General features: G+C 36.1%; 3 protein-coding genes and 1 pseudogene across 9 annotated transcripts; 2 read left to right on the forward strand and 2 right to left on the reverse strand.

Annotated features, from left to right (window-relative positions):
- Positions 1-1,328: 1,328 nt before the first annotated feature.
- Positions 1,329-4,664, reverse strand: LOC130748685 (chromatin assembly factor 1 subunit FAS2-like). 4 transcript variants are annotated; one of them, XR_009022760.1, is made up of 6 exons: positions 3,424-4,661; positions 3,119-3,145; positions 2,639-2,742; positions 2,309-2,511; positions 2,126-2,222; positions 1,329-1,744 (listed from the first exon to the last, which is right to left on the reverse strand). XR_009022760.1 is itself a non-coding variant. In XM_057601926.1 (5 exons), the coding sequence occupies exons 3-5, from the start codon at positions 2,721-2,723 to the stop codon at positions 1,673-1,675; spliced, it is 360 nt and encodes a 119-aa protein (XP_057457909.1). In that variant the 5' UTR covers positions 2,724-2,742; positions 2,970-3,145; positions 3,424-4,664; the 3' UTR covers positions 1,329-1,672. The 4 variants fall into 4 exon arrangements, 3 of the variants coding, with proteins under 3 accessions (XP_057457909.1, XP_057457908.1, XP_057457910.1); XM_057601926.1 differs by lacking the exon at positions 2,126-2,222 and having other exon boundaries at positions 2,970-3,145; positions 3,424-4,664; XM_057601925.1 differs by lacking the exon at positions 2,126-2,222 and having other exon boundaries at positions 3,424-4,660.
- A 1,556-nt stretch (positions 4,665-6,220) lies between these two features.
- Positions 6,221-10,380, forward strand: LOC130748376 (uncharacterized; annotated as a pseudogene).
- Positions 10,381-11,399: 1,019 nt separating this feature from the next.
- Positions 11,400-16,340, reverse strand: LOC130748093 (uncharacterized). 4 transcript variants are annotated; one of them, XM_057601193.1, is made up of 9 exons: positions 16,121-16,340; positions 13,543-13,604; positions 13,344-13,427; positions 13,190-13,270; positions 12,536-12,675; positions 12,306-12,399; positions 12,150-12,216; positions 11,709-11,771; positions 11,400-11,627 (listed from the first exon to the last, which is right to left on the reverse strand). In XM_057601193.1, the coding sequence occupies exons 2-9, from the start codon at positions 13,602-13,604 to the stop codon at positions 11,550-11,552; spliced, it is 669 nt and encodes a 222-aa protein (XP_057457176.1). In that variant the 5' UTR covers positions 16,121-16,340; the 3' UTR covers positions 11,400-11,549. The 4 variants fall into 4 exon arrangements, with proteins under 4 accessions (XP_057457176.1, XP_057457178.1, XP_057457177.1 ...); XM_057601195.1 differs by having other exon boundaries at positions 13,543-15,584; positions 16,121-16,339; XM_057601194.1 differs by having other exon boundaries at positions 13,543-15,741; positions 16,121-16,339.
- A 4,376-nt stretch (positions 16,341-20,716) lies between these two features.
- LOC130749629 (two-component response regulator ARR9-like) lies at positions 20,717-22,676 on the forward strand. The gene is made up of 5 exons (XM_057603002.1): positions 20,717-21,180; positions 21,340-21,446; positions 21,566-21,643; positions 22,131-22,201; positions 22,340-22,676. Exons 1-5 carry the CDS (start codon positions 21,078-21,080, stop codon positions 22,503-22,505), a joined length of 525 nt encoding a protein of 174 aa, XP_057458985.1. The 5' UTR covers positions 20,717-21,077; the 3' UTR covers positions 22,506-22,676.
- Positions 22,677-24,610: the final 1,934 nt, after the last annotated feature.

A 24,610-nucleotide genomic window follows, 5' to 3' on the forward strand; every position in this document is an offset into this window, starting at 1 on the left:
TTTATAGTGAAAAGATTAAGAGAATCAGTCATTTTCCTATTTGAGAAGCTTTCAATCTTGTGTTGTTGTCTTGTTGAGTTTTTGAACTTAAGTTGTTTCTAGCCGGAGAAGCAAGAGAGATGATGATATAGAAACATTTGATTAATGTAAAGAAAAGCTTCTAAAGAATAAAGGTTGCGTTACTACCCTTGTTCCCATTTTCTAACACTTTCTGGAACTTCATCCAAAGTCATGTGATTTGGACTTTTTTTTTGTTAACTTGATTTTGATCGAGCTCAATGGCGTAGTGTGATCCCTATAGCCGACCTCACTTAGTGGGATAAGGCTTTTGTTGTTGTTGTTTTTATTTTGTAAAATTGATGGACCAGCTGCTTCTTTGTACATGATTGTATTGTTCTGTCCTCTATAAACTTATTTCCAAATTAAACTTCAACGTTCGTTACTGACTATGAAATTATTAGTTTGGATCTGATGTCAAGCATGGTTCTATTATTTGTCTTTTTGCTTCGAAGCATATCTGATGTCAATAGTCACATCATTTGTTTTGCTCAGCTCTTGAAACATAAAAGCACATGGGCTACTTGGGGCAAAGACATCATTAAATCATATCCTTTGAAGAGGAATGGATTCTGATAGGTACTCACGGTTAGTGACTAATAGATAGTTAGTTGGGGGTGGGAGTTAATTTGAGAGTGAGTCTATAAATAAGGGTGTTAGAGAGACTATGGGTATCTTTGGATTCATTTTGGTATTAGGGTTTAGGGAGAGCATTGGGTCTCTTTCTGGGTTAGGAAGAGTGTTTGGTATCTCTCTTGTATCTTCCTCAATTCCTATTTAGGAATTAGGGTTCTATCATTGAAATACTAACAGATTTGGCTGGGTACTATCAGATTCCCATTCCTTTCTCAGTTTGGGAGCCAATTTAAATGTTTTTATTTTTCAAAACCAAAAACATATTTTCAGTCATTGAGGACAAGAGAGAGAACTATTAACTTTACATTGAATATTGTAATGTAATTACTTTTATCATCTTAACAGTGTTGCAAAAGTTCGGGTGAAAAACTGAAAATTAACCGTTGCTTTGTTTTTTATTAGCCACTTAAAATGAAGCCAGGTAAATCAGTCCTCATCTATTTTCAGTGACTTGTGAGGACCCTTCTGCATATCCACCTCAATCAGGAAACATTGTTTTGAGTTTGAGTTGATAAGGCCTCTGAAATAGTTTCTTGATTTCCTCTTTACCCCTTCTCATGCAAGCATGGTTGTATTACTGCAGTTTGTTTCACTGTTTGTAAATGTTATACCGTATCATCAAATAATGTCTAAAATAAGCTCAAGCAGTTTTCTGATTGCTTATATCAGTTTGAGTATTAAATTGTCTTCATGAATTCTTACGCAAAGAGGATCGAAAATGGTGTATATCTTGGACCGATTGGACAATTAACATTTGAAGGGAGACTTTCATGGAAAAACAGAATACTGGCTTTCATTTTTGAGAACCTTCGAATAAAAATTGGACCTCTGAAACCTCTACAGATCAGCCTAGGAAAAAAGGAAGACGCAGAACCAAATACCAAGAGTCCTTTTTTTATCTGGTTTTATGTTGATGAGGAAATAGCTGTTGCTCGAGGCCACAGCGGAGGCACTGCATTTTGGTGTCGGTCTCGTCAAGTCAACATTTGATTTTCCTTAGCTTCCTTTCAAGTGTCTTTCCTTCCTTTCCTTTCAACTTCTGAGTTGTTGACTGAACAGAAAGAAAGTTTCATGTAGATAAGGTATTAAACTTGTTTGTACTTATGTAATGCATAGTGTATATATGAAATCCAGGAAACTGAAATATATATACATTGATTTGAAGTTTTTGTTTCATGGTGGTAGACCACTGCTGGGGAAAAAATGGGGTCAGGCCATTTGTGAGGAAAGAGTTACTCAGCAACTAAAGAGAACAGGATTCGAAAAAGTTAATATAAGAAGAGGGTGAAAAATGATAGACTAAGAAAGCTTCAAGCACTGGCCTAATTCTAAAAGAATCTCTACATAGTACGTGCTGTTACAAAAGTTCATTCACAAGTGCTAAAAGCAAGATTAATTGAATCAAAGATCAAACTCCTGCACAAGTACATACCTGCAGGCACAATTAGAAATGAACCATCAGGAGACCAGGCTAATCTTCTGAAGAAAGATGGTAATGTCTTATCATGGAAGATATGATATTTAGTCTACTGCATTACAAAAATTATGCCTAATGTTCAGGTATGTAACAACCATCTACGATGAAAATAAATAAAAATGACACCTACATGCTAACCTTAGAAATCTTCAATAATGGTTTGGATATAAGATGCTGGCAAACATAATCGGCCTTCTCAATGCCCTTTGATTTATGAGGCTTATTAATGTAAACTCGGCATGTCCGGTCAGAACTAAGAGATATAACATACTTCCCTAGAGGGTCCCAAGCAACCCCCTGAACATAGTGTGCATGGGACTCTAGTGTCTGAAGGTTAGTTCCTGACACACATGGATCAAGTGATATAAGAATATAAACCAAGCATGTCAATTGGCATAATCACAGCATATCAACTGCCATGTACCACATTGGTAGCATATCAAAATAGTTATGTGTTGTCTTTCTTACCTTTGTTTATATCCCATATAATGCAACAATTATCAACTGATCCAGATATGAGATATGCGCCATCCGGAGACCACTCGAGGTCCATAATGCCCTTGAGATGAGATCTAATGCACAAAAAAAAAATCTAATGTCACCAGGAAATTGATACAGTGAAAACATAATGTCAAAACGAATATTTAAAAGTCTGCTTGGTCTTTATGAATGTTATTAACCAAAGTTTGTCATTCAGATTCAATTAACAATCATACTTCCATTTTTTTCCATTATATTTACTTTAAAATTATAAAAATGCAAGTAATGGCTAATTGGTTAATCAGAGCAAAGGCAATACCGTAACGTCTTAAAAACCTTCCATCTATGACCAGTATCTGTCGAATGTAAAAACTAAAAACTAGCAGAAGCTAGTTGATCCCTTATTTTAGCTGAAGCTAAAAACTAAAAACTGTTAAACACATTCAACAGTGACAATCAAGATCATACCCTCAGCACCAGAAGCTAGCAGTTACCCTGCAACATTCAAAATGAGAGTTGTTAAGTTACTCTAAACAACACAAAGCATCACCAGCTAAATTATAATTTGGCAACACAAATCATCACTACTTTTCTTGTTGAAGAACAATGGCAACATTCCCGTTAATACAAATAACTAAAATCAAATATGTACAGAAAAGATCTAAACAGTTACTCATAGTGCACTAATGCAAACAAACAACAATTCTTCAACCAACAGAGAATTATGTGAAATCGTGATCAATTTTACAGGCGCAGATGAGAGAAGCAGTTACCGGAAGAAGAGAAGCGAATGACATTGACGGCGGAGCTATGATAAGAAAGGTTGTTGATAAGCGAATGACATTGACGGCGGAGCTATGATAAGAAAAGCCCTAAGCCCAAACAATACCGCCAATTAAAACACAGAAGCGCGAAAATTCCCTTCCCCCACTCTTGACTCTTCGCATTCTTCTCTATGTACACTCGCTGTCTTTCCACTCCAAACCCTAATTAGTTCAAACCGAAAAGACCGCACGAGAGAGAAATGAAGTTTGAAACGGTTAAGATAAGGTGTCACGAGGGCAAACCCATCTTCTCCATTGATTTCCACCCTCCCTCCGCCACCGCCGGCGCCGATCTCAACATCAAGGTACTACCACTCCGTTTCCAGTTTTGGACGATTAAACCAGCTGGAGCACAGAAGAAGCAGTTACCTTCAGAAAGGTGCGGAAGAAGAGAATGACATTGACGGCGGAGCTATGATAAGAAAGGTTGTTGTTGAAATCGGCGCCGGCGGTGGCGAGGGAGGGTGGAAATCAATGGAGAAGATGGGTTTGTCCTCGTGACACACCTTATCTTAGCCGTTCCAACTTCATTTCTCTCTCGCGTGCGGTCGGTTTCAACTAATTAGGGTTTGGAGTGAAAAGACAGTGAGTGTTAAGGGCTGAGCATCGGGCGGACTCGGGTGGCACACACCGGGTTTGGACGGGTTTGAACCAGACATATATCAAACTGTTACCGACCGTGGAAGCCTCAGATATCTTGGGTGCGGGTTGAATCGATGAGCGGGTTATGCGGGTCGGTTAGTACGGGTACACCATTCTTCTCCTTCTTCCCCCTTCCTCTCCCTGGCCACATCTACTCTTCCCTTCACGACTCTATTTCCACACTTGCCTCGTCTAGGAAACACCATTGTTAAGCATCTTAGAACGAAAAAACCTTGCAAGATGAGATCTTTACGATCTCTAGTGGTGATAACACTGCACGACCGCCGCGACATGAAACACAAGCTCTTATAAAGCTTTGTGAACATGGGTGGCTGTGCAAGAAGAACGGTGGTCGGACGTGGAGGTTTCTGCTGCGAACGGTGGTGGTTTATGAGCAAGTGGGTATTTGGGCTGGTTTGTGGGAGAGAAGAGGTGATGGTTGTGGTAGCTTCAGATGATGAGAATTGAGAAGGAGGTTGTGGTTACTTGGGCTGGTGTGTGAAGAAGATAAGAGTTTGTTTATTTTATCATACCTCTTTATTTCTTTGCAAAGTCACGTGAATGAAAGGCTAGTATGACAAAAAGTTGAAGCTATATGTAGCTTGCTAGCTTGTGGCAGAAAAAGGTTGATGGCTCTCAAGCCTCATCACAGTATCACACTGATCAATGATCATAGTCACAGCCTAGTGTGACAGTCATAATAAAGCTGGCACATCATGGGTAAATAAAATAATTGATACCTCAAGTCGGTTCGAGTTTTGACGATTTTTAAATATTCAACCCGAATCTGACCGTTTTTACCCATTTGGAACCATAGCAGCTTAACCCGATCTGATACATCCGATCCGCCCCGCCCGTTCATGCTGTTTTGGACTCGGTTAAGTCGGGTCAAATAATCATGCTCAGCCCTAGAGTGTACATAGAGAAGAATGCAAAGAGTTAAGAGTGGGGGAAGGAAATTTTCGCGCTTCTGTGTTTTTATTGGTGGTTTTGTTTGGGCTTAGGGCTTTCTTCTGAGCGGCCCAAGGTAGCAAGCATGCGAGTTATGTTACGTTTTTGTTTCTCGTATGCTTGCAATATGAGGTTTTGAAGCACTCAACTTACCGATGTATTTTAATTTCATAGGTGTGTGCTTTTGGTGGTTTATCTATTTTCTCTCTACCATGTTGCTAGGTTCTTGCCACATCATGTTGTTGGCTTATAGTATGCTAGCTTGAACTGTAGGCTATGTTTGGTTGGGTGGAAAGAAAATGGGAGGAAAGAAAACACGGAAACCGATGCATGAATTAGTCTAAATTCATGCATCGGTTTCCGTGTTTTCTTTCCTTCCCTTTTTTTTCACCCAACCAAACATAGCCGTAGTGTTTCTTTGTGTGTTGTGTGGAAGTGTTATTTTCCAAGTTTGAGTCCTATGACTTTGTTATATCAATATGTGTTGTTTGACTGGACTTATGCCTTAATCTTACAAATATTTGACAAAAAAATGTTTGTTTCTATTATGAATAATGTTTAGTTGATATATCAATTCCACCTCCATTTTGTGAGATTAGGTAAAAATGAGAGATAAATGAATGATATGATATTATTTCTGTATCTCTGAATGCAGGCTATTCTTCCTATATACATGAATCCAAATTGAAAAAAGAAAAATAGAAAAAGATGCTGCCAGCATGGTTAATATAATGAGACTAAAGTAAGATAGACTTTTCCTCAGTCCTTTAATCAACCGACATTACCTCAAGTTTCTGTGGGTCCACCCAGATGCCAACCTCATCAAACTTGTGGGTGAATTGGGTAGGATGAAAGAGCGCGTAGTTTCTTATATGCACACAAGTTTTTGTTAATAAGAAACTTGAACCCAAAATCAAATACACGGAAAGTGCACAAATTTAAGTGTAGAATTATAGAATATACCATGTTGAGATTTAAAGGGAAGCATAGAAGTTCAAAAACAACGTTTGGCACACCACCATAGAGAGCAACCTGAATTGGATGTATGCTCAATAAAATAGTACCAACTGGTTTTGTCCGGCACATAATATACATCCCACTGGAAAAATATATATCAACTCTTCATCAATTTATAAATGACCAAAATTTTCACCCTTGTCTTAAAAATGTCATCTATTTTCTCATTCCGTTACATAAACAAAATCATACATCACTATATTCAATTCTTGTTGATGGAGGTGGAACATCCCTTATTCGCAGAGAAAACAGTGTTATTAGTTGAGCCATGCATAGCTCAGAACCAGAACAAGACAAGCAATGAGGTTGGAGTTGAAACAAAAACAAGCATATCAGAGACATCTAATGACTTTTGTTACCTCCCTGAATCCTTCAAGAAGCTCGTGGAAATGGGTCTGCCCTGTAATGAATCTGTGGAGGAAAAGCTTTCATGGTTGAGGTCCCAGATCATAGGTCACCATGCAGAGTTTGATTCTCCATTTGGAAGAAGAAAACTTCTCTATGCTGATCACACTGCTTTTGGCCGTAGCCTTCACTACAATGAAAATTTCATCATCGACCATCTTCTTCCTTTCTATGGTACTTTACTTGACATCACACCTTATAATGATCTATATTATGTGCTCTGATGACTATTACCTGGCATTTTCCAAGATAGATTGAATTTTCTTTTTCACAAATGTTGTCTCATTTTTTATCTCACAAGTAAAATTTTGACACGTCAATTAAAAGCTATTATATCAGTTTTCAGCTGACTCACTTATGTTTTTTTAATTGACATAACAAAATTTTATCGACAATTTGCAACTTCACAACTTGGTAGTTTTTGATTCCTTGAAAATCTTCTAGATTGGTCAAGCAAATTATAGAAGACAAGACACTACAAAATTCAAAGGTCAGAGCATAGCTTTGACCCTTGTTATTACCTGTGTAGGTAACACTCACACTTGTGACAGTTATGTGGGAAGCAGAACAACAAAAATGCTACATGAAGCAACTGAGTACATTAAGAAATGCTTAGGTGGTGGAGAAAATGACGCAATCATCTTCTGTGGTTCAGGCACAACTGCAGCCATCAAGAGGCTGCAAGAAGTGATGGGAATAGCTGTGCCATCAATCACGAGGGAGAGGCTTTTGAAGAGCCTCAACAAAGAAGAGAGATGGGTGGTTTTTGTTGGACCCCATGAACACCATTCCAACCTCCTTTCGTGGCGGCAAAGCCTTGCCGCGGTGATAGAGATTGGCCTAGATGACCAGGGGTTGCTGGATTTGGAAGCTCTGAAGTTGCAACTTGAAGCCTTTAAGCATTCGAATCGACCTTTCTTGGGATCTTTCTCTGCTTGCAGCAATGTCACTGGAATATACTCAGATACAAGAGCTATTGCTAGGCTTCTTCACCAGTACAAAGGGTTTTCATGCTTTGATTTTGCAGCAAGGTACATGGTTAGAATTGTTGACATGTGTATGAGTTTATGTGTTGTGAAATGAATTTAGCGTGGTAGAATTTCCTTACACAGACATCTAATTATTGATCGCCACATCAGTAAATGTGGCATTATATGATTGGCTGTTAATGTAAAGAAGTTTCATAAGGTGCATGAAATTTGAAAACATGGTGATGGTTTTTCTTTGTTTGTGTAGTGGTCCATATATATGTGGAGATTGACATGAGGTCAGGGCAGAGAGATGGCTATGATACTGCGCTCCTGAGTCCACATAAGTTTCTTGGTGGTCCTGACTCTCCTCGAGTGCTCCTCATGAGTCATGAACAAAGCCTTATATCAGTTAAGATCTTCACCTACTCCATCCACTTGTGGCGGTGGAACTGTCACTTATGTCTACAGCTTCAATGAAAAGGTATTAAATTGCTATTCTCTTGTTGGAAATTATGAAAATGCAGAGAAGTATATAGTATATAGGTACATTTTAAAAAATCTAGAAGGTGCATGCTTGCACATATTAATCAGTTAACTCTGTGTCATTTATACAGGATACACTATACTTGGAGAATATTGAGGATAGGGAAAATGGGGGCACACCTCCAATAATCCAAACAGTGAGAGCAGCTTTGGCATTCTGGGTGAAAGGGTACATAGGCTATGAAGAGATTGAAAAGAGGGAACAACTTTACATTAACAAGGCACTTCAGAGGCTTGCCACCAACCCCAACATTAAGGTTCTGGGAAACTTAAAAGCCAAGAGACAAGCTATATTATCTTTCCTCATCTACTCTACCACCAATGAGTGTGATGGAGATAGCCATGAACTTAAGTTGTGGCAAGAAATGGGGAACCAAAGAGGCAAGCCACTTCATGGTCCTTTTGTGGCAGCACTACTCAATGACATCTTTGGCATCCAAGCTGGAGGTGGTTGTGCTTGTGCTGGACCTTATGGCCATGATTTGCTGAACATCAACAAGTCTCAAACACTTGCTATAAGATCTTCAGTTCAAGAGGTCAAAATTCCTCCACCATCATTTTTACACGTTATTATGACCCTGTTTGTTGGATACTGACTAAATATCACTTATCAAATATTATTTACTAGAAAAACACTAAGTGCTTTTTTGTCTGCATCCAAACAGTTCTATGTTAGTGAAATTCAGTGCCAGAGCATTTTCCTTGACAACTAAAGTTGTTTATTACATTTGTGCAGGGCTATATTGGAGTAAAACCTGGATGGACCCGAGTTAGTTTTCCATATTACATGAGTGAAGAGGATTTTGAGTACATTTTGAGCTGCATAGAGTTTTTGGCTTTATATGGCCAACGGTTCTTTCCTCTTTACAGCTTCAATTTAAGAAATGGTAGCTGGAGGATGAAGACAGAGAAATTTGAGGCATTAACCAAGGAGGGTAATCATTTGTTAGGAACAACTCTAGAGAAAGTGAACAATGATGTGCAAGAAGGAAGAGGGTATATAGTGAACCAATCTTACTTTGATGCAACCAAATGTATTGCTAGTAGCCTCCCCACGTTCCCTCCTCAGGGAATTCTCCAAGAAGATCTGGATCCCAATGTCCTCCGCTTCAGAGTTTTTTTTTTTTTTATTATTATTATTATTATTATTATAATACTGTCAAATGTCAATAATCAATATACAAAACATCATTTGTTATACATATTTTATTTTATGACATTTTCATTCCTTTTATAGGATGACTGAAATCTACTTATCTACATGTCACGACACCTTTCCTAATTTTTTGACTTCAATTGTCCATGATTAAGAACTACTGATACATGATTAAGAACTACTGATATAGAGGTGAAAGACTCACATAAAGGATCAACATTCAATACAAACGTGGAGAGGGTACACCACTTCTTGATTCTTTCTATAGTGTAGAACTCTCGTGTTGGCTTTCAGGTTCTTCAGCCATCGACACACCTCACCACACACCTTGCATCAATGTCAACCAATGCTCGTGTGCTGTTCTGAATCCGCTAGCAATAACTTGTCATTTTTCATGGTATAGCGGAAATACCATAAGGATAAACTTTATCTTCTAGATGAGATCACCATCTTCTCCAAAAACAAGGGAGACATTGCTAGTACTTACCAGAGTCTTTTCAGATACTGCTCCACCTAGACAATTTCTCTTCACATGCCCAGACTTTCCACACTTCCAGTATGCTAGATTCTTTGCATGGATCTTCTTCACATTAGCCCCACTTATAGTTCGCCACACCGAGTTTGATGAGGAAGTTTCATTGTTTTTCATTCTCTTTTCTTCAAAAATAATTTTACTTGAAACTTCTTCAAAACTCAAAGTTGCATTCCCATACATCAAAACAGGTTTCAGATGTACATAGAAGATGGAAGCGACAATATGAGCCTTAACGCTTTATCTTCATCATAAACTTTTACTTCAATAGATTCCAGCTCGGAGATAATATTATTCAAAGTACAGAGATGATAAGAGATTTTGGTACCTTCATCCATGCGCAGATTGTGGAATTGCTCCTTCAGCAACAACCGATTTGAGATACACTTTATCTGATACAACCCTTCAAGCTTCTCCCAGAGTCCCTTGGCTGATGTCAGATTCAGCATATTTGCAAGAAAATTCTTTGCCAAACACAGACGAATTGCACTTGCAGCTCTCAAATCCAATTCCTCTCACTCGTACGCCTCCATGTTTGAAGTGTTTCCTTTCAGCGCCTTGTGTAATCCTGATTGTATCAACACATCCTTTACTTGTACTTTTCACAGGCCAAAGTTGATTTTTCCATCAAACTTCTCTATGTCAAACTTCATTCCACTTGAGTAAGACATAGTATCTGGATAGGTCACCCTTCTTCAGTATCTGTACAATATTACAAAATTGTGATATCTCCTCGAATTGAAGCTCTGATACCACTGTTGGGAAACAGTGGTACTGAAGAAAAATAAGAACACAATCACAACACAAGGAAATAACGTGGAAACTCTAAATCTACAGAAAAACCACAGACGTTATCTAAACCGACAACCAGAGAATAACACTATGTGAAAATTGTTACAACAAACAAATATTCTCATTCACCCACAACCCCAGTACACCCAAAGTTATTTATTTGAACTACTCCTCACAACACTCTAATACAGGAGTATAAGAACAGAGCAAACAAAGACTCTAGGAAGCTTCACTCACTTTCTGAAATCTGAAGTTGTGTTGAGACCCCTTTTTATATCTATCTCCTTAATCTAAAGAATTCCAAATTCTCTTTTCCAATATGCAAACACATGTGTCACATTCACAAAACATGCTCTAATCCACCGTCCATAGTTTTGCCATATTTTTAACACATTGCAATCAACTTCAGTGGCGGATCCAGGACCCGAGGTTAGGGGTTCAAATTTTTCAAATGAACACATCAATAAAAATATAATTATAAACCACTTTAATATAATTATAAACCACTTTAATATATTTATACATAAGAAATTATACAAGTAATAGTTGTCCTCTACGTGATTTCATATTCTGAAATTGTTGAACAACTTACACTAACACTAACAATCATTTTCTCCCCTCAATCGAGGGAAAACTGAATAAAGTTAAATCTTCCATAAAACTTGCAGAAAAATATAAAAGAGACTTTCTCTTATCATTGTACTTATTAACGAAAATAGCAGCCAATAAGTTAAAACAGAGGAAAAAGCATCAATCACTTGAAATTTTGTATTTACAAATATTTATGTATATATGCACTTGCATATTTATGTATATATGCACTTGCATAACTTGTGTGGTACGTAAACTACTAAAATATTTAACACAACCATCATAATATGATCATCAGTTATGATATTTCCCTAAGCCCTGAAAATAATAAAAATCAGAATTTTCATTGAAGATATGGTGAATCAGCTATTCCACGTACTTGATTTGAGTCCTATAAAAACACATCTTATCAATTTACAACAAATTGAGACTGAAAAAAAGATCATAATTGTATACAACTCTAACTTCACATATATTAAATCCTCCTCCTATTATCAACTCTTGATTTCTTTGATACAGGTCCATCCTGTAGATGCTCTCCACTGGATTGAATCTAGATGGGAAGGAGAAATTGATTCAAAGTTCAACACACTCATAAAATATTTCAAAAGATATTCTGAAATAGAATAATCACCTTATCGAGCTTATCGCGGACAACCTTTACTGTTTGATTCATGGAATGGGAAGCAAAATAATCCTGTTTATAGGACATGTTAGTATGAGACTGAGGTAATAGATGAAAAATCAAATAACACTTTTTCTTTCCACATAACATTCCAGATAAATAAAAAAATAAATATGTCTAATAACATGGGAAATTTCTATATCAAATCCACCAATCCATGTCCTAACAGATTGCAACAAACATTACAACTGTGAAACAAGAATTACCATCATAGATATGAAAATAGTTGAACATTTAGATAATACTAGTGAATACATGTTTCTTCCAATTGGTTCTCGTCTAAATTAAATTCAGGACGTCTTAAGACATATTCTAGCAACATTTATTGCAAGGAAGAATTTTGTTCATTCCCACCCAAAATATCTCCACCAATTCGAGGAAGTGACTAACCTCATTAGAAGAAACTGTTCTTTTTTGAAGATTACCGTTGTGCGACCTTCCTTCAAATGCTAGATCCCTATGGTCAAGAAAAGAATCATTTATCCGCAATGCCTTAGCTTCAGGTGGAAGCAAGGAACTGTTGTGCATTTGGAAAAATAAAATTACCTTTCAGTATGATCTAAATTTTCTGATAGGGAAGTGGTCTTTGAGGTAATCGAAGGCCTAGATCCTGAGGCTGCAGTCACTTGAGGTCTTCTAGCTAATAGCATGGGGTTTAGGGAATACATTAAATAAGTTGATAAAATGCCATTACCATAATTCACTTATCAAGCATTAATAGTTAGTCTTATATAGCATGCCTAACTGCCAATGTTTAAAAATAAGCTTTAACTTACGGTTCAAACGTGCTAAAACCTCCCTTCTTCTTCCCTCTAATTTATCCTTTGTGTCTGAGAGACTCTCAAAATGGGGAGCATATGAAACCTGCAGTCGGTTCCCAAGGAAAACAAAATCATCCAGTTTTCTTTTTGCAAACCTGAAAATTATAGGTGGAAAGAGCATGCAGAGAAGAATATCAACTCACTTCTGATACCATGTTAAGATGGAGAGTGAAAAGGAAGAAACATATTTTCATTCTATTACTTGTGATGCATATATATAGTTCACGACTAAAACTAACAGAAAACCATACTAATTCTAATAATAATAACTAACTGCTAACTGATTTCACAATCCTGATAACTTTTGTTATAGGCTTCTTCATGAAAAATTCACTTAAAAATTGAGTGTGTTTGTTTTGACTTTCTTAAAAAGGAAACCAGAATCTAAAGAAAAACTAGATTTCTCATTATTTTTAGAAGCTACTTTATGTAACTTTTGAATAAAAAAGAATTACAGGTGCTTTATAATTGTAACAAAATAAAGAATAACTTCATATAAAATCTATAAGAAATAAATCATTTTGTTAAGCATCCTTAGGCTGTTCAAACATAATAAACCCTACACCCAAATTCATAATATAACTACTTCATGTAGAAGCAAGGGAAGACCTGGCATTGTTGAAAAGGCGGAATTTAATCCAATAGACATCGGTGAAGGGCTCACAATCCTCTGCATCCATTGGGTGACACCTAAAGAATGAAGCTATTTGAGAAAAACAAGGAGAATAAAGGCGCACTCTGCAAAGTCATTAAATAGACTTACTCCTCAATCTCTCCATAGGATGAAAACAATTGCCTCAAATCATCTCCGCAACCTAATGCTGGAACATTCCGCACAATCAAATATCTGTACACTCCAAAAAAAAACACAATTCAATAAGGTTCCAAACACTGATATGAAAACCAAGCAATATATAAAACTGATGAAATCATCAATTTGATGGGTAATAGAAGGAGCTGACCTGGATTCATCACAGACCGTGTAGACGCAAACCGCAGGGGACTCATCTTTGTAACGAGGCATCTATACAGAGGAATTGGAAGAAAAAGGTGCATGAACAGCTTATGTGTAGCACTGGAGACAATAAGGGTCAAAATTGATAAATCATGGGTTATAGAGGTTAGCCCAGCCTACATAAAACACACAGGGCCAACATGCATGTGCGATAAATGTTATAAATAACTTCAGCCACAAATGATAGAAAACTAGAGGTAGAAAATTACAAATTGGCACATAACATAGACCAAAATTTCATAGAACGTCTTCTCTTCCAATAAGGTGTTTTTTTGCAGCTATCTAGTTATGAGAATGAAATTGAGGCATTTACAATTGACAAAACAATTCTATGCAGCAAATCATAATTTTCTTTCAGGAGAACAAAATTCCAACCTACATATCCATCAAAATGTAACAAAATACTATAAGAAACAAAAGCTGAAATTACAACTAAAAGCATAGCCACAGCCTGGTGAATCAAATTATCAATCTAATTGAAAATCAAACTTTATACCAAACCAAATTTTCTTGGGAAAGTGTTTAAGCTCATTTCATGGAAATGCCCGTTAAGCAGATAATTAGTGTGGCCATGAAAACCCCATAACCAAAATTCCATTTAACAACAATACGGGAAATTAACGTCGATGACTCAATTCAAGCACAAGGTAGCAGCATTATTAATAGCGGAAAATAGCAGAAAGGCAAAAATCCGCTAGGTCAATCCCTCAGAGCAGCAAATAGCAAATAGCGATGAGCCCTCAGAGCACTACGCTATAGCACCGTATTTGATAACATTGCAAGGTAGAACAAGAAAGCTAAATAAAAGACATTGGTAACAGTAAGGAGTGAAGAACTTCAAATGATTAGTGAAACCAGAGATTAATGCAACTTGGTTAATATAAACTAAACTAATCATTCTGGTTTAAAGCAATTTAGCCATTCTAGGTTTTAGTTAATCCTTAACACTAATACTAACAAATTAGTCAATTCCTTTCAAAATCCTAAATGTTCCAAAAACGAAATCATGTGGAAAGCTATAACAGATTGACATAGACATTTACTGAGACAATTGATAACCAGTGGCGGATCCAGGACCCCAGGGTCAGGGGGTTCAAATTTTTCAAATGAACACATCGGTATACCAAACAGTTTATAGACTTACCTTAAATTGAACCAGGTAATAACAAGAACGGAAGAAGCCAAGAGAACAAAATACAAGTAAGGAAATGAAGGAAATAAGATAAGTGCGACAAAAAATACAGCAATACATGAACCATATACTAATGATATCCCACCATCTTCTTCAAGGAAAGACTTTAGAAAAAAACCTCATTAAAACCTTACTAGGAAAAACCCCCGGGAAAACCTAGTAAAGGAAAAAGTACCAATTTCTAAAATCTAAGGTAACCACCAAGAAGGAATAAAAGCAGATAAGAGAATTAGCCTCCTCCAACACTCCACTGCCCAAATGCCTTCAGCCAGAATATATCCAAAGGAAGAACCTGCCTCACAAATTAAAACAATGTGCAGTAAAAGACCTGCACTAAATCAGCTCCCCTCTTCGGTGCTCCTTCCATTATAGTATAAGTAGCAGTAGCCATCTCCATTTGAGTGTAATCGTCATAAATTGGTGTCAATTCATAGCTGAATTTAATTCCACCACAAACAAAACTTATTGCCTAAACAGCACCTTGCAAGAAAACCACCTTAATACTTATGCAGACACAATAGCAAGTCCCTACCGTGCATACCACCACTTCGTGCACTATAATTAATATCACAACCTAACCAGCCATATAAAATTCAATGGCATCATGACAATAAAACACACCCTGCAGCCAACACTTTGATCCTCTCTACAACCTGCCAAATAACTGCAGTATGTGAACCCACATCAAATCTGAGTTATGCTCTCCTTCAAATTCTGCAGCCATTCGAACACAGAGTATACACATGCACCCTTTTTACTTTTTAGCTTTAATCCACACTCAGGACCTTCATCCATACCTTCAACCAAATACTTTAAGTATCATCAATGCATTCCATAGGTTCATTAAGCCATTCAGCAAAAGAATGAATAAAGCTACTATTTTTTGCACGTAACCAGGTCCAAGCCTTCACCTTTACCAGTTCAAAAATTTCCACTGGATTCACAGCTTCTTCCCTAAAAACAGAAGCATTTCTATAATATTCATTATTCAATCCCATGAACCTTCACTATTCCCTCAATGCATACAATACGCATATAATATTCATTATTCAATCCCATGAAAAATTTCAACTTTCTCACGAATACAAAATAAACCATAAAATCCTCATCAACACAGGAGCCACCGCCCACTGCAAATCCCTCTCCAAGATTCCCCAACAAACAAGCCCAATCCAAACACACACCCCAAAATCCCAATTCTAAAACAGCAAAAATCGATTACCCAGAAAGCGGAATGCGAATCGCAGAATTCCATAGCTATGTACTCAAATCAAAAGCTGAAAAACAGAGAGAATTGAGAAATAGAGTAACAAAGAGGACCAGGAGAACGAACCTATGGATCGAGCTGGTGAATGGGGAAACCCGATGAAAAGTTAGAGACAAAAAGACAGAGTTTTGATTGAGAGAGTTAGATTTAGGTAGAGGCGCGGCTGGTATATTGTGTGGAGCAGTAGCGTGGTGCTGACTGGTGCCGTGATGGTGGCCGGTGGTGCACTGGTGCGTGTGTGCGTGCTTGACCTAGAGGGTTAGAGCTGAGTAGTTAGTGTGAGAGAGAGGGTCTGGGTGCAAATTAAAATTTTCAGGGGTTCAAAAAAATAATTGTACAAGGGGGTCAGTAGAATTTTTTTTCTTTCAGGGGGTTCAACTGAACCCCCTCAGTCTAATGTGGGTCCGCCCCTGTTGATAACAATTCATAGAAACAGTGATGATTATGAGAGCTTTGAAGTTTTGAGAGGGAAATATCGAGGGAGCGAAACGATGGAGGAGACTCACCGTCAGAGTTGAGAGACTGGCGGCGGAACGGAGAGGCGACACCGGCGATTCTGGTGAGTGATGACACACCAGCGGCACGGAACAGGCCAAGTGAGAGGAGAGATTGGCCTAAACCACCCGGTTCAATTTAACACCATCATCACGGGAATTGGGTTTGCCACCCCACCTATTGGGTTTGGCACCCCACTTTATTCAATACGGGAATTAAATTTCCGTATTCAATACGGAATTTATCCGTATTTTTTTTATGCAATGAATGGTTGAAAATGTACCACATATGCTTAAATACAGTACGGTTTTTTAAGTTCTGTATTATTCGTATTAAATACGGAACTTTAAATACCATATTAAATAAAGTGGGGTGCGAAACTCAATAGATGGGGTACCAAACCTAATTCTCCATCATCACCCAATTTGTAGTAAAATACTAAAATGTCCTCACTTAATGTTCCGCGACATAAAGCCCGCATCGTAACTTATTTCATTTGTTTACGAGATCTAAAACTCAAAATGTATTTCATTGTTTTACGTCTCGAGAGGTGTAATTTTCAAAATACAAAATGACGTGCTCCGAGATCTTAAAACATGAGATTATAAAACGTGTTATATGTGTTTTGGATTTTGCGATTTTTGGAAGACAAGCTTCAATCCATTCGGAAACCTGAAAACGTAGACATAAAGATTTTCAGTTCTTATTTATTGATCCTAGAAATGTAAACACTAATTTGCCTTCTAGATTTTAGAACCTGATATTTTTAATATAGATTTGCATTTCAAGTTTTAAAATCCGATAAGTTAAAACAAAACAATGCAAAATATGGAAAGATGAATGAATTTCAAGGAATAAGATTGTTACGAAGTAACCCAAAAGGAAGAGTAAACTCTAAAACTAAAGAATGACTCAAAAAAATACTCAAAGGTAATCAAATTATAAGATAAGATAATTTAGACCCAAAGATTGCTTCGAGATGAGTCAAGGCAAATGATTGCTCCAACTATTAGGGCTTAGGGCTCAATTACATTATAACACCTTAGAACTTGGTGGGACATAGGAATGTCTCAAATGCCCTCTGAGTGGGACGCTCTTGGAAACTTGAAGAACTCATAGATTGGTTCTATTGTGACAATGTAGAGCAAAAAGTTATAAGAGACATGTAACATTGTGAGGCAAACTTGGATGCCCAAGTGGGTCTAATAGAAATGCAAACTTTGAATGTCAAAGTTAAGCATCACTATAGGGAAAACCTGGAATATAAAATATAGAGAAATTCAAATACTGAGTGTTATATTAAAAGGCAGAAGAATCCACTTTATAGAACCTTGGTCCCTCATTCCCCTTAATTCGGTTGACGATATTTGCGGTTGCTGGTTGACATCTCTTCACATTCGTCGATACGAGAAGCAAATTGTTCACCTTTCCCCACTGTAACTTTCCAACATAAATAAGAAATGAGTAATGTATGCTCGGTAAAGGAAGCAGCTAGATGACAACAATCATGGATGATAGGCATAATAGCGGGATTACAAGATTTTGATTCTAATGCCCTGCCACGGCCAACGAATCTGACCAACACCGCATTGTCCATCCCTTACTCATTGATCATGGCAAGGCTCCATCTAAGCGCCATAGCTTCCGCCACTGTTGGATCCATTCGAGAGCTTTCAAGGTGCGTAGCAGCCACCACCATAGAAGCAACATGTGCCCTTGCAATGAAGCTAAAGCCAGTAGAGCTCAGACCTGTCCAACCAGCGTATATATTAATCTTTATTTGACCTTCCATGGGGGATTTCCATGCCGATTCCTTCAACCATTGCATAGGAGAAATCATAATTATTTCAGGCTCAAGTAACTGATTTCAAACAGATTGGTGTTCCAAGCCTTCCAAATGGCCCACATCGCTTGAAAAAGACAAGCCAAGCTCTTAGCATCCTTATTCTCACAACAATCCCCGAGCCAAGTGAGGAAGTTGCCTTGTACTGCATCAAGCCCAAGGGATGGGTGAACCATGCCACCCTCGCTAATAAATTGTAAGACCCTAGAAATGTGATTAAGGGCATTTAAGTAATTTGACGTTATCCTAATATTATCTATATATTATTATGTGTGATTTATCTTGATTAAATATTCTTATTTAATTGATTTTTTGAATTGATTATTATTGTTAGTTGAAAGGAAAATATTTCCCTTTAATGTGCGTGAGACATATGATACTTTTTTGAGGGAAATTTTTTTATTTGGATTTTTTTTGGTGAATGAGAAATCTAACAAACGATTAAAGAACAATAGCTAAAATATCCCCAAACAAAAAGGCACAACAACATTTGGGGGAACATCAAGACTAGTAATGTCACACTACAAACGAGCACCCAAATTGGCAAGGCAATCCGCAAGGCCATTAGCTTCTCTAAGAATTTGGTGTATCAAACGTCCCAATTAAGCGTAAGAATGATGGTTCAAGTGGTCATTACTTGATTCCCCTTAAGCAAGAGTTTGGGTTCGAGTCTTGTGAATGGAAAAACCCGGCTGGGAGAGTTAACCCCATCATATATGATGTGGATGTTCCTAGCTCGAACATGATTGTCTCTAAAGGAGGACACATGTCTTACACACAAAAAAATAGACTAAAAGTATTTTCAAATTAAATTAACACTATTAAATTTTTTAACATCGGAAAGAAAATTAAAACTATTAACTTATTCCAAAATTAAATCAATGAAACTAAATTAAATAATTTAATTTGTAAATTTAGAAATTAACATAATTCATAGATATAATTTAGAATAATCAATTTAATTTAAATTATAATTATAATTTAGTGTAAATATAATAAGAAAGAATCAACAAAATGAAAATTATTTGGAAATTAAAATAAATTTATAAAATTTAATTATAATTTTGTTTTAAAATTATAATTTAAATCATAAATAATTTATAATTTAACTTTAAAAATAAATATATTTAGAAATAATTAAATAATAATAATTTTTTGGTTACAATTAAATTAGAATATAATTATGTGAATCAATCCCGTAAAAACAATTAAGTGAAACAATTAAAAAATGCTAATATAATTAAAATAAATTAGGTTAGAATTTAATTTGAAAAATAGAATAAATTTATTTTGAATTAATTAGAATTTAAATGAGAAACAATCTATATATTGACTTTTTAATTTCTCATTATCAGAAATATGAATGAGTTCCTGACCCGACCCCCATCATGGGAGGACTTGTCGTACAATATACCTGATATGTTTACCCTGGCAAAAAATTAAAGAAACATTATGTTCTAAGGAAAAGATATATATTTTCTATTCTATGCTACCAGGAATTTGCATGGAAATCCGAATGTGAAATATTTGCAATTGTTTAATCACTCATATAATCATGTACCAGATTTATCTTTTAAAAATTGAAACACGTACTGACCCCTGAGCACAACAAAATGAAATAGAAGATGAGGTGTTGGAAAGTCAATTATATACTAATTAATGACAGAACAGTATATCATGCTGATGCATGTCCAAAGATCAAGACTGCCTGATTTGAAAGGATTCTTTTGTAAAATCAAAGTCTTGATACTGTATCATTTTTGTTTAAATGTTTCATATTCCAATTATCCTAACTATGCTCACGTAGCAATTCAAAAAAATGTTTAAAATATGAGAAGCAAAATCAAATCATGATATTCAGCAAATAGCAAACAATTACTAAGAGGGTGGAATGCTTTTAAGTTCAAAGAAAGAGCAACAGAATTGATTTGAGACCTTTGAAAATTCTATATGGTTTTGGTCAAATGTAAAATGTTGGCTCTTAAAATTAGACAAAAGACAAACACTACATTATACAGTTTGTGCTGACTTGTGAGTTGTACTAATAGGCGGGCCAAAGTGTTAAGCATGTCATGCACGTGCTTGAAAATAATTTGGATCCTCTGCTTTATTTTGCTGAGTTATAGACTTTTCTTTTTTTATAATCAACGGCTAGAATTAATCTTATAGTAAATAATTTATTACATTAAAGAGTTTATCATGATTTATTGACGGTAAAGGCAGCAAAAACCGCAAATAATTTTAATTCGCATTCAAAATGGAATGGAGATCCCATATTATAGTAAACAAGACTATTGGAGAGTGAAGGGAAACAGTGTAGCACACCCCCAATAGTATGTCTTTAATCATAATGCAAAAGGTCAAATAGAATAATGATGAACAAGTCAGAATTGAGTTTGGTACAGCACCTTCTTTGCTTGTTTTTCAATTCAAAAATCAACTCCTAGAAGATCTGGCAGATTCTGGATGAAATCTGTGAGATCTTGCTTTCCAAACTGTCAGATTTTCTTAGAGGATTTTTTGTATCTTCCTGACCATGATGTTCTGCCTTTTAAAATGTGACATCCTCATTCATCACTCACCTCATCCTTCTTTTACCCCTTAATTTCTCTTTTACTTTCTTCCTTCTCTTCTGGTCACTCTTCTTCTGCTTTGGCTTTCACTTGCATAATTGTTGTCCAAGTTATGGGTATGGCTGCAGAGACACAGTTTCATGTTTTGGCTGTTGATGATAGTCTTATTGACAGAATGTTGATTGAGAGGCTCCTCAAAACCTCTTCTTTTCATGGTAATTTTTATTAATTTTGTGATTATTTCCCCTTACAAAATCTGGATTTAGATTGCTATACTACAATATGATTGCAAAAATCAGATGATTCATTGAAATTTTTTTGGCCTTTTACTCAATTAGATATCTAATTTTTGTTGGTGTATTTTGCAATTACAGTTACTGCAGTTGATTCTGGTAGCAGGGCTTTGAAGTTTCTTGGCTTGCTTGAAGATGAGCAGAAGAAACACGAGCCTCCAGTTTCTATTGCTCCAGAAACTCAACAGGTTCAATTCTCTTGCTAAATTACTAATTTCAAATACTTATGGTTTAACTACAAACCTTTTTTAGTGGAAAAGTTTGGAGTGATCTATGATCTAATAGTTCCCTTTACCTGTTCTTGCAGGATGCAGAAGTGAACCTGATCATAACTGATTACTGTATGCCAGGAATGACAGGCTATGATCTGTTGAGAAAGATCAAGGTAAAACTCTAGGATATTTTTTAAGACTAATAAAATGGCTTATGTCACTTATTTATGTGATTGATCTAGTTTGTATTCCATAAAAAATATTCCACTTTCAGCTCATTTCAAAATTTGAATTCATCACAGGCGGTAGCCAATTAACTATATTCGAAATTTTGAATTTGAATTTGAATTATTTTTGCTGTTCATTTAAAAATTTGAAATGTGATCTCTGTAATAAATGTGATGTGATTAAGCATTTCTAATTCTGATTAGAACTTTGGGAGAACCATATCACAAAAGCTAGCTAGCCGTTGTAGTTGGAGTCTTTCTTTCTTCTAAATTATCTTCTTAATTATGAAATTTGAATGTATCAAATTCAAACTATGATGGGCATCATAACATTTTCAAACAATTTTTTTATTAGCATCATAACATTCAATTGCTGGTGTTTTCTCTTGTTTTGGTGCTAGAAGAGTAACAAGTTTGTTGATTTGATTTGCAGGAATCTAAATCTCTTAAGGATATACCAGTTGTGATTATGTCCTCAGAGAATGTCCCATCAAGGATCAACAGGTGAGAGAAACTGCTTCTAATCACCCACACATATTATCAAGAAAATAATTCTAAGTTTCAAATTCACAAATATGTGAAGTCTTTATCACATACAGAACTTAAAATCTGACAAGAGACTTAATTTTTCTTTTGGATCAGATGCTTAGAAGAAGGAGCTGAAGAATTCTTTCTGAAGCCAGTTCAACAGGCAGATGTGAACAAACTCAGGCCCCATTTGCTGAAATCAAAAGTAAAAGATGAGGCTGATGAATTCACTAACAACAAAAAAATGGTTACAGAAGAAGGCAAAAAATGTAGCATCTAAAAGTGATTCCCGTTAAAATTGATGTGATGACACATAGATAGTACCTATGACATTTTCCTAGATGAAGGCTAATTCTTACCAAAGGAATTTGCAGGATAGGTCCCTGATATTACTTAACAGAACAATTTTTGTCTGATAAATTGGTTATTATTTTTAGCTAATTTTTTTCTCTTTCTCTTGTGTCATATGCTTGACATTCATATATGCATCAAAGTTTTTTCTTTCTTAAAAGAAAGCCAAGAACCTGTGATATGAAGGTTCTTCTATTTAGTCTTAATCTTAAGCAAAGGTTTCAATTGAAATCCCATCAGAAAACAAGAAAATTTAACAGAACAAAGTTTCCCTCTTCGTCTACATCTCGGTTTATTAAATTTAAACATGTATCATAGAAATATTAATCCTGATCCTCATTATTGTCTACATCGTCTACATCTCGCTATACTAGGCATGATAATATTATGGCGTATCCAAGATACGAAGGTTCTTCGACTATATAGTCTAAATTCGTTTCTTTTTTTTAGGTCATTCAAGCTGAGCTACAATGTTTAGATCGCAATAGAGATTATTAACCCGCTCATCCAAATTTAGATTATAACCTTGAATCCTTATGACTCTTCGAGACTCTATAAGAGAATAGATGGGTCACGTCTATTCATGACGTGATCATTTAGAAAAAGATAAACAGGTGGTCATTTTTTGTTGGAATTTCCTCACGTGCGCATTTATTGAGGAGTTATACAATGATGAAACATGTTGTACAAAAGTCTAATTTACCCTTCCTTACATCCCTTTGAATTTCACGACGAGTGAGCTTCTATTTCTTTCTCTTCTTTCCTTTCACAATCCTTCTGGCTCTCGCTCTCAAGGAGTGGTTTTTGCCTTCCTCCCTTTTTATACCCACTTCAGCGGTATCATTCTCACCTTCACTTCTTGGTAAGCTCTTCTCTTCTACTTCTTTTCAAGGATGCTTTTGGATTTCAATTTTGGCCACGACCACCATGGTTGATTTTGCTGGGAGAGGAGGTTTGATAGTTTTTGGACCCATTTTTGGCATTCTTGCTTGTAGCCAATTTAGCATTAGCTTAGCATTGGTGTCTTGGCCAACTCTAAAAGGGTCGAAGCTAACTTTTAGAGTTAGCCAAAATGCTGACTCTAAATTTAGCATCATTAATAGCGCTAGGCCGATACTACTTACTTTATTATGATAAGAAAGTTGATACTAAAATATTTCTTTATCCTCGGTTGTATAGGGCGACGCTAATTTATTTGTTTTAGAGTCGGCCTATAAGACCGATGTTATTTATTGACGCTCTTAAACGGAAACTACTTGTATGGCTACAAAAATGAAGGCCAGTATTAACCTCATCAAATTATATCACATAGAAACAAAAGAAAATGTAAACTAGTATGGAGACAAGAGGAGAGAAATTTTGTCCAACCAATCAATATAGGAAGGTTCACTTCATTACTTCAATTTGAAACATTTTTTTACCAAAAGATGAATATAAAAAGTACATTAATTATTTACACTAAGCCAATTTACAAATTGAAAAGATGAATGAAATGATCTTAAAATTTACTTGGTTCATATTTGACAGGAAACAAAAAAAATTCAGATATATTAAACAGAAAGTAATTGTGGATCCGATCATAGTGACAGTGACAATTAGTCTAAAGTTGTACCTAACTCTCTCTTCTTCCCCTGGCATTTTCCACCACTCTTTATCCATCTCCCCTTCTTCCATCACCTCTAATACCTGTCAATAAATTAGAGAATTCAACCAGCCCACCTAGCATCAGTCCCTTAAGTAAGGTTAAACTTGAGAACCGATTCCCTTTATGGCTTGAGGCTGTTATGTTTATCCATAGTATAAAAGACAAACTACACCAACAGGCAAACAGATAATATGCTGATTTTTTCAAGGTTTGGAGGTCCTCTAAAATAGGGGTCCTTTGGTTAAGGCCCCTACAAATTTTTTGGGTGAAAGAAGCCCCTAATGTGAAAATAATATATAGTGATAAGCCCCTATCATGAAGTTTCATTTAATTGCTGATGATTCTTTAAACAACGCTGACATAGATTATATTTTGTGAAAATTATTCAA

Source organism: Lotus japonicus, chromosome 3 (assembly GCF_012489685.1).
Source record: "Lotus japonicus ecotype B-129 chromosome 3, LjGifu_v1.2".
Classification (NCBI taxonomy): domain Eukaryota; kingdom Viridiplantae; phylum Streptophyta; class Magnoliopsida; order Fabales; family Fabaceae; genus Lotus; species Lotus japonicus.

Bases quoted from the DNA above. Each gene is read 5' to 3' on its own strand.
- LOC130748685 (XM_057601926.1), bottom strand. From the start codon at position 2,723: ATGGACCTCGAGTGGTCTCCGGATGGCGCATATCTCATATCTGGATCA. The intron at 2,512-2,638 runs GTAAGAAAGACA...CATGTGTGTCAG, and splicing joins TATATGGGATATAAACAAAG to GAACTAACCTTCAGACACTA. The intron at 1,745-2,308 runs GTTAGCATGTAG...CTTTCTGTTCAG, and splicing joins CATTATTGAAGATTTCTAAG to TCAACAACTCAGAAGTTGAA.
- LOC130748093 (XM_057601193.1), bottom strand. From the start codon at position 13,604: ATGCCTCGTTACAAAGATGAGTCCCCTGCGGTTTGCGTCTACACGGTC. The intron at 13,428-13,542 runs GTCAGCTCCTTC...TGGAGTGTACAG, and splicing joins ACGGTCTGTGATGAATCCAG to ATATTTGATTGTGCGGAATG. The intron at 13,271-13,343 runs GTAAGTCTATTT...TTCATTCTTTAG, and splicing joins TCCTATGGAGAGATTGAGGA to GTGTCACCCAATGGATGCAG.
- LOC130749629 (XM_057603002.1), top strand. From the start codon at position 21,078: ATGGGTATGGCTGCAGAGACACAGTTTCATGTTTTGGCTGTTGATGAT. The intron at 21,447-21,565 runs GTTCAATTCTCT...CTGTTCTTGCAG, and splicing joins TTGCTCCAGAAACTCAACAG to GATGCAGAAGTGAACCTGAT. The intron at 22,202-22,339 runs GTGAGAGAAACT...CTTTTGGATCAG, and splicing joins GTCCCATCAAGGATCAACAG to ATGCTTAGAAGAAGGAGCTG.